Source organism: Vigna unguiculata, chromosome 2 (genome assembly GCF_004118075.2).
Source record: "Vigna unguiculata cultivar IT97K-499-35 chromosome 2, ASM411807v1, whole genome shotgun sequence".
Taxonomy (NCBI): domain Eukaryota; kingdom Viridiplantae; phylum Streptophyta; class Magnoliopsida; order Fabales; family Fabaceae; genus Vigna; species Vigna unguiculata.
This window is the reverse complement of record NC_040280.1, coordinates 27,157,379-27,166,799: the sequence shown is the minus strand read 5'-3', so window position 1 is coordinate 27,166,799 and position 9,421 is coordinate 27,157,379. Positions and strand designations below refer to the sequence as shown.

Here is a 9,421-nt window from a genome sequence, read left to right as displayed (position 1 = left end):
AATTTAATTTTCTTACTAATGAATAATTAAATCATATTCCAGAAAAAAAACTAAGAAAAGTATTCAACAATGTAGTCGTTCATTTATTTTCCCACTACTAGGGATGGCGTGAGATATTTTTCTTTCTGGCGTAACGTGAAACATTTGGCAGAAAAAAACAGAAAAAATAAGTTGAAGATGCGTTTCCGAAATTGTTGTACAGAAAGAGGTGTGAGGATATACACTGAATCACGTGATTACGATTGGACATAAACCAAAAGATATTTCATTATTTCAGAAGACCATAACCAAAATGGAGCCAATTAAATAATACTACCAACTCGCACTATTGCACCACCAACATTTCCACACTCCTTTCATCTCTCTCTTCACCTAACCACTTTCTTTCTCTCTCTCTATCTCTCTGTTCATCGATCTCATCAATCTCTGAGCTACCATACCATGGGTAATACGATACTGTTTCACTCTCACTTCTTACTTTTTTCATCAATCGAGTTTGATTAGGTTTTTTCGGTTTCATTGTTTGGATTTGATTTTGATTTTGATTTTGAAGTGTTTGGTTCGTTCGTGCAGCGAGTGAGAATCCGTTCAGTAACATTCTGAGGACGCTCGAGAAGCCTGCTGGTGGTGGCGAGTTCGGGAAGTACTATAGCTTGCCTGCTCTTAACGATCCTAGAATTGGTGAGTCACTGATTTTTGTTTTCAAATGGTTGATGAGAGAAAATGTTGAAGGAAGCGCCGTTCAGTTTTGTTTAGTTTTACTTACCACTTGTGTTGATTTGATGGCTCTGTTTTGGTATTGCATTTTTATCTGTTGCTGTTGTGTGTGTCTGGTGAGATCTGCTACTGTTTTTTTTTTTTGGTGATGATTTGCGAGTACATTGAATCTGGAGAAGCTGGGAATTGATGGTGGCATTCATTTGTTTGTCACGACAGATAGACTTCCTTATTCGGTGAGGATACTTTTGGAATCTGCAATCCGTAACTGTGATGAGTTTCAAGTTAAGAAACATGACGTTGAAAAAATTATTGATTGGGAGAATACCTCTCCCAAACAAGTGGAGATTCCGTTCAAGCCAGCTAGGGTGCTTCTGCAGGTGAGTATCATGAAGACGTTGATGCTGAGTGTTATTGCTTTGTGTGAAATTCTTTGAGTGTCTGTTGTATTTGTGGTGTTCAGTTGACTGAGTTTTATTGAATGGTGATGTCAGGATTTTACTGGGGTACCTGCTGTTGTTGATCTTGCTTGCATGCGAGATGCAATGAACAAACTTGGTGGTGATTCTAATAAAATTAACCCCTTGGTAAGCCACGTGTTTGTGAACATTAATGAATTTAGATTGGCATTTTATCATTTTTTTCAATGCAGCGGTTATGTTTTAATGATTTTAAATTTGGTTTCCTTCAGGTACCAGTGGATCTTGTCATTGATCACTCTGTTCAGGTTGATGTGGCAAGATCTGAAAATGCTGTTCAGGCAAACATGGAACTTGAATTCCAAAGAAACAAAGAAAGATTTAGTTTCCTTAAATGGGGTTCAAATGCATTCAATAATATGCTCGTTGTTCCTCCTGGATCAGGGATAGTTCATCAGGTATTTGCATCATTCAATATCCATTGATGATATATGTATGTGTGTGGATACAATACATAATATTTTATTTAATTCTGTAATATTTAATTTCTGAATGTTTTGTGATTCAGGCAAACAATTTTTCTTTCATTTGTCATTCCTACTTGTCTACGGAATCAAGTTTTATGATTTTAATTTTTGCAGGTTAATTTAGAATACCTTGGTAGAGTTGTGTTCAACACAAATGGTGTGCTTTATCCTGACAGTGTTGTTGGAACTGACTCACACACAACTATGATCGATGGCCTGGGTGTCGCTGGATGGGGAGTTGGTGGAATAGAAGCAGAAGCTGCAATGCTTGGCCAGGTAAAACTAACATGCTAATTTGTCATAGAACTCTTAGTTAAAAATTTTAAAATTAGAGAGTGGAATTAATTTATTCATTGAGTATTTGAAAAGTTTCAATTATCTTATTATATTTAGACCTGTGTGGTTTTGACCAATTGAAAAGTTATTTTCAGATAAATTTATTTATCTCTGATATTTTTGCAGCCCATGAGCATGGTCCTGCCAGGTGTTGTTGGGTTTAAATTATTAGGAAAACTACGAGATGGTGTCACGGCTACTGATTTGGTGTTGACTGTCACTCAAATGCTGAGAAAGCATGGGGTTGTTGGCAAGTTTGTGGAGTTTTATGGTAAATACAAATATATGCAAATGATGCAGATGCATCTTCTTTTTGTAGCATCACGTCTAGCTGATTAATCTTTACTAGGATAATTGATTTTTACCTCCCTAATACAGGGGAAGGCATGAGTGAACTGCCATTGGCAGATCGTGCCACCATAGCAAACATGTCCCCTGAGTATGGTGCAACGATGGGCTTCTTTCCTGTGGATCATGTCACTTTGCAATATTTGAGACTGACTGGCAGAAGTGATGAGACTGTAAGTAAACATCCATGTCACTGTCATGCTATTTTATGTTATCTACATGTGCTTAGATGTCTTTCTTTCAGGTTTCTATGATAGAATCCTACTTACGAGCAAATAAGATGTTTGTGGACTATAGTGAGGTATGCTATGCATATATTTTTTTATTGGATATTTATATTATAAATGTCTGGAAGGACCTCTTCTGAGTGGGATTTTTCTTTTGTATAGCCTCAAGTGGAGAGAGTGTACTCATCGTATCTGGAACTTAATCTTGAGGATGTAGTGTCCTGTGTCTCAGGTCCAAAAAGGTAACGAGTTCTTGTGCTTTCCTCTTAAAAGTAAGGGTAAACTATTGTCCTATATTCTTGTATTATGCATTTACACACATGCCCTCCCTCTAAAACTTCCTTGCTTTAGATAAATTAAAACGTTACCATCCTAAATGTTATAAGGGAAGAAAACATTCATTTCGCATAGCACAATTGATGCTAAATTTGACTACAAAACATCTTAAGCTACTTAGTAAACAAATATGTGATGTTTAATAACATTGTCGAGTGTTGCATTTTATATTTTAATGAATATAGTGGAGTTAAGGTTGTAAAATGGAGGGTCTATATAGTAAGCACAGATTAGAAGGGAAGAGGACATATTTTATCGTAGAAGTAAAATTACATTTTCAGCTTTTTAATGGTGTAACCCTTGCTTAAATATTTTCAGGCCTCATGATCGTGTCCCTTTGAAAGAAATGAAGGCAGACTGGGTTGCCTGTCTCAACAACAAAGTTGGATTTAAGGTATTCATTCTATTTTTATTGTTTAAATATATAGTAGTAATGTTGTATAGCTTATCTGTTCAGTCTATGGTGTCTAAGTTTTCATATCGTAAGTATTAAGTATGATTTTTCAAAAGGCATTGCACTCTAAGTATTAGAATATCTGTGTGTGTGCATGCGGGAGGGGGTTTGCTTTGAAATCATCCTTGAAATGTGCCAATCTAAGGCACCAGAAAGGTAAACTGACTAGTTTTAGTGTGCACCTTCGGCACAACTTTAGCACCTTACTGATATATTTATATCTAACAGATTAAAAAGAGTCCAGCCATTTAACATTTGTGACAGTAATGGCCGTAAAATAATCATAAAATAAAAGAGTCCAGCCATTTGATTTTTTTTTTTATAAATGAGATACTTATTCAATCAATTCATATGGCAAATTAATACAAAATACTCTTTTCCTTTTAATTTTTTAATTTAATAGCTATATTGTTTGAAGTGTGCAATGTTTGAACCCTCTTCATGCGTGTCAGCCCCTTTAGCACCTCACAAAATGTCCTTCACTTTTGACTGCTTTGGATGAAATTTGAATTTACAATCCTACAGATATGTGCTGAATGCCTCTTCCAGGAAGTTAAATAGCGCAGTTGACTATATATTTATCTAGTGAAATGATTTTAGAATTTTGGGGTTCGTTGTTTTTGTTGTTTGAATTGTATAAAACTGCATTATTACAGGGTTTTGCTGTACCCGTAGAATCTCAGAATAAGGTTGCAGATTTCAAATTCCATGGTTCACCAGCACATCTTAGGCATGGTGATGTTGTTATAGCTGCTATCACCAGTTGTACCAATACTTCAAATCCTAGTGTTATGCTTGGAGCTGCATTGGTTGCAAAGAAAGCATGTGAATTGGGTTTGCAGGTTAGTAGATGGTTATGCATTTTGTACCTTCACCATTATAATTTTATGATTTAACTTAATAATGATAGGCTTGCACGTATTATATACATAGATCCAACAAGAAGGTTTGCCCCTTGCTATATGCTTTAGTGCCCTAATTGGGCGATATGATAGATTAATGAAAAACATGATCTCAAATTTTCTTTCGGTGTCTGATTGCATTTATATGTTTATATCTTTGTTAAAATGTAATGGGATTACATTTATATTTTTTATATAATTGTTGAAATGCAAGGTAATTGGATTTATATTTATTTAACATTATTGCCTTGGTTAATGTAGCACTTTGTATAGCTTCATATTCTTGCTCCTTTCTCATTTATGAATAATGTTGAAGTTATAGTAGCATTTGTTTTAGGCTTCTTTTTGTTTTTGTCTACTAGTTAGGTATGTATTTGAAACACAATGATATTCATTTTTTTTTCTTTTTCCCAATGTTTGTTGCTAATTGTTTGCATTTGTTTCACAATTTGATATTGAATATTAGGTAAAGCCTTGGATTAAAACAAGTCTTGCTCCAGGTTCTGGTGTTGTAACCAAGTATTTGCAGAGGAGGTAGTCTTTAGTATACAGTCAAGTGTATTGAATCTGTAATATGGTGTACTGAATTGTCTTGATTCCTAAATGGCTCCTGGTGCCTGCAGTGGCTTGCAGAAGTATTTGAATCAGCTAGGTTTCCATATAGTTGGGTACGGATGCACAACTTGCATTGGAAATTCAGGTGATATTGATGAAGCTGTAGCATCTGCAATTACAGAAAATGGTACACACGCTTTTGTAAATAATGTTTTCTTAATACTCACTTAACAATCTCTAAGGTTTTTACCTAAGCATTGGTTTTCTGAATATTCCAGATATAGTAGCTGCAGCTGTATTGTCTGGAAATAGGAACTTCGAGGGCCGAGTTCACCCATTAACAAGAGCTAATTATCTTGCTTCTCCTCCTCTTGTTGTTGCCTATGCCCTTGCTGGCACAGTATGTGACTTGTCAATTGATTTCATTTTGTAAGTATGCATTTCAAAACATGTTGTCACTCTCTAATTTGGACACACTACTCTGTAGGTGAACATTGACTTTGATACTGAACCCATTGGGATAGGCAAGGATGGAACCAAGATCTTCTTCAAGGATATTTGGCCATCCAGTGAAGAAATAGCAAATGTAAGTGGCTGTGGATTTAAATATGACTTTGTCATAAAACCTTATATTAAATTGGAGCCATCACAGTTCAGACCAGGGACTTCTCCGACATCAGACATATCATTTGAACCCCTCAAATACTGTTGTTTAAATTTAGTCAACATCCAATTATCTAGTTAGGAGGAAAAGTTTCTATATTTAAATTTTAGAATTATTTATTTTTAATTCCGGCACATCATATAAAATTTACTCAATTCTAAAAGCCTCATCTCTTAAAATTTATTCTTATATAACTAACAATATCAAAATTCTTTATTTTAATTCACTCATATGATGAGATTTTTCATGATTTGTGTCGATGTTTGGATTGTAGCAAGTTAGAATAAGGGATTTTCGTCGGAGATAGGCTGAGCTTGATTCCTACCAGACCCAAAAGTTTAGTAGGGTCGTTCAGTTGGACCCAAAATTTAGCAGATCGTGTATTGTAGAGAACCTGATCATCTTGATTTGTTTAAAAATAAAATTTTAATATCATGTATAAGCTAAATTATATAATTAAAGTAGCGTAAACCTTAAACAAAGGCATGCTTTAAAAATTATAGTATATATTGTGAAACAATATTGATATAAATATAATATCATGTTATGCATGATATCATCTATTAAGTCTAGAAGTCTTACATAATTATAAAAAAGATATATAATTTCAAAAGAATGAGAGACCTGTTGGAATGACTTGAACCTAAATTTCTCCAAAATGCTATCAAGTACAGTATTCAAAACCAAAACCCGTCAAAGCTAGTTTAGGTCAGGATGTACATTGAACGCCCCTAGTTAGGAATCTCAATCATTCTTTCCATTTATCTTGATTTGCCGTACATGATAGTTATTGTAAGCTTTATTCGTTTTGCTATCTCTTGTATATTCTTTCCAAAACAATGGGATTTTTCTTGTACAGATTTTTCCTGTATAAAGCTGAGAGGATCACTCTCAAGCAATATTCATACAATTCTGAGTTTCCACTCTATAACAAAATAGAACCTTATCTAAATAATGAGGACATTTCTTATCTTATTTTATTCCTTCCTATGACATGTAGTTTTGCCATTCTTTGATAGCAGTAATATTCTATAAATTTATGTTTATAGTTTTTTCCTTAATTTGAATTACCTGTGCTATGCCCCAGAAACTAGCTAGTTTAAATAAAAATATGTTGTCTGTAGATTTTCATAATTGTCCAATTTTCAGGTCGTACAATCAAGTGTGCTGCCTGATATGTTTAAAGATACATACAACGCAATCACCCAAGGCAATCCCATGTGGAATAATTTATCTGTTCCGTCGGGCACTCTTTATGCTTGGGACCCTACATCTACTTATATTCACGAGCCACCTTATTTCAAAAATATGACCATGTCTCCCCCAGGCTCTCATGGTGTGAAGGATGCTTTTTGTTTACTCAACTTTGGAGACAGTATTACAACTGACCACATCTCTCCAGCTGGTAGCATACATAAGGACAGTCCCGCAGCCAGATACCTTATAGAACGTGGAGTTGATAGACGAGACTTCAACTCTTATGGAAGTCGTCGTGGTAATGATGAAGTGATGGCAAGAGGAACATTTGCCAATATTCGCATTGTCAACAAATTTTTGAATGGAGAAGTTGGACCTAAAACTATTCATATTCCTTCCGGGGAGAAATTATCAGTCTTTGATGCTGCTCAGGTAATATTTCTGAACCACGTAATTTGTTGGTGTATTATTCAATGTTTTTACTTTGCATCTGATATCCTTCACTTTCTGAGGAACTGCGTGTTCTATTTAATTTGCTGTTGGTAAGATTCTTCTTGTTGCAGCTGTATCTATAAAATAACAGTGAGCTATATCTGGCCTTTCATTGTTCAATAAGTATCGAATAGCCAGTGAAAAATACTTGAGAAAGATAAACCTTAGTCAAATGATTTATGATTCCCTATCTTTTCATCCAACTATCCCAACGATTGCAAAATGTTCAATCTATAAATCAAACTTCTTACTCATCAACCTTCACTGATCCCTTTTGGTATCAACACTAAATTTTCAGAGATACAAGAGTGAGGGGCATGATATGATTATCTTGGCCGGTGCTGAGTATGGGAGTGGAAGTTCCCGAGATTGGGCTGCAAAGGGGCCAATGCTACTGGTACATTCCGGAGGCCCTTTTGTGCTCTCACCAATTTATTTGTGCATATTTGTTTAATGCTGAATTCGCTTACTATTGTTTCTAGGGTGTGAAAGCTGTCATATCAAAAAGTTTTGAAAGGATTCACCGAAGTAATTTGGTGGGAATGGGTATAATTCCTCTATGTTTTAAACCTGGGGAGGATGCTGATTCTCTCGGATTAACTGGTCGTGAACGTTTCACCATTGATCTACCAAGCAACGTGAATGAAATAAGACCTGGTCAAGATGTCACAGTGGTCACAGATACCGGGAAGACATTTGTATCTATCCTGAGATTTGATACAGAGGTAACATTTTTATCTTCCAATCTCTCATGGTGTTGGTGGTAGTGATGAGTTTCTTGTATCTTACTTGTACTCTTTTGACATTATCCTTTTCCCTGCTGATGTTTTGGTTACTTCATTACAGGTTGAAATAGCGTACTTCAACCATGGAGGCATCTTGCAATATGTCATCAGAAACTTGATTAATGCGAAACATTGAATGAGATATAAAACAAGTATGAAGGCTGAATTGCTAGCTCTCATTGCCACGGATTCTTAATAATCTACTGGTAGTTATGGCTGCTACCAGGAAACCCATGCTATTGTCTTAATAAACCAAGGAACTACATGGCTGCTGCAAGGAAGAGTTGTGACTGTCGTTTGTTGGAGAAATGTGATTTTCTTTTTCAAATTTATGTCATTGGGGATCATAACTCCTTTCATTTTTTACTGGTTTTATTTACTACAGGAAAGTTTTTAGTAAACATTTTCCTTCTATTGCTGCCCCTTGGCTCTTGAGGATTAAGAAAATCAGGAATATTTATTAAAATTAAAAGCATTGTACTGTTCTTTATTTCAAGAATTCTTTTTGAAGATGCATTTTGTCTTTTTTATCAATATATTTAGAAACACTTTGAATTTTTTTACTGAAAACTTGTACAACAAAAAAAGTGAAAAAGAATTCAAGTTGTTTCATTTCTTTTAGATCTTTTAAAATGAAGTCGATTTCGCTCAACTAAAAAAAGACAATTTGACCTTTCCTCAAATGTTAACAAACGAAAAATTCTGTTATTTTTGTCATTGAATATATTTTAACTTTTTGACGGATATACACTGTTCATAAGGATGCTATTACTTCCTCCACCATATTCCTACACTCTTTCTTTCCGGAATTCAGTTTTTGAGACAAATTAAAATAAATTCAGATTTTTTTTTTCAAGTAGAAAATTACCCGACTTCTATTACGAAAATATTTTTTTATTAATTAAATTTTTTTATTTTTTTAATTGAATTCATGTAGTTAAATTGTTATTTGAATGATATGATTATTTTAATTTATACGTGAATGATATTTGGTAGTTAATCATTCTATAATAATTATGAAGGTGTTTATATTTTAAAATTTTAATTTATCTTTTATATAATATAATTATTTTTAAATTTGAAAAATTAACAATAAAAATGATTTTTTTATGTTCATATTTTAAAATTTTAATTTTATCCCTTATCATAAAATTGTTTGTTAAATTTTTAAAAATTAAAAATTATTTTTACATGTTTTTTATTTTTATAATATATTTACTTTTACATCTTATATCTTTTTTTTATTCATCCATAGATATTTTTTCATTTTTTCTTCATTCATTTCATTTTATTACAATATCATATTTATTTTGAAAAATGTTTGTATTTATGCTAATATAAATAATTGCAATAAATATAACGGTAACAATAGTAACAAGGGAAACGATTCTTTAGTAATTGTAGTTGATTAAATAAAAATCAAAGTCAACTGTGCTAAAATCAATTAATCACTTTTGTTAAC

The 9,421-nt window shown here is 33.6% G+C and overlaps 1 protein-coding gene across 1 annotated transcript; it reads left to right on the top strand.

Moving 5' to 3' along the window:
- Positions 1-275: 275 nt before the first annotated feature.
- Positions 276-8,471, top strand: LOC114172994 (aconitate hydratase, cytoplasmic). The gene is made up of 20 exons (XM_028057176.1): positions 276-445; positions 574-681; positions 937-1,097; positions 1,212-1,304; positions 1,409-1,594; positions 1,778-1,939; positions 2,126-2,270; positions 2,378-2,520; positions 2,592-2,648; positions 2,737-2,816; positions 3,229-3,304; positions 4,021-4,206; positions 4,733-4,800; positions 4,890-5,008; positions 5,100-5,221; positions 5,309-5,407; positions 6,635-7,114; positions 7,473-7,571; positions 7,657-7,899; positions 8,021-8,471. Exons 1-20 carry the CDS (start codon positions 442-444, stop codon positions 8,093-8,095), a joined length of 2,706 nt encoding a protein of 901 aa, XP_027912977.1. The 5' UTR covers positions 276-441; the 3' UTR covers positions 8,096-8,471.
- Positions 8,472-9,421: the final 950 nt, after the last annotated feature.

Excerpts from the sequence above, each read along its gene's own strand:
- LOC114172994 (XM_028057176.1), top strand. Across the intron at positions 2,817-3,228 it reads TGTGTCTCAGGTCCAAAAAG|GCCTCATGATCGTGTCCCTT; the intron begins GTAACGAGTTCT and ends AAATATTTTCAG. Across the intron at positions 7,115-7,472 it reads CAGTCTTTGATGCTGCTCAG|AGATACAAGAGTGAGGGGCA; the intron begins GTAATATTTCTG and ends CTAAATTTTCAG.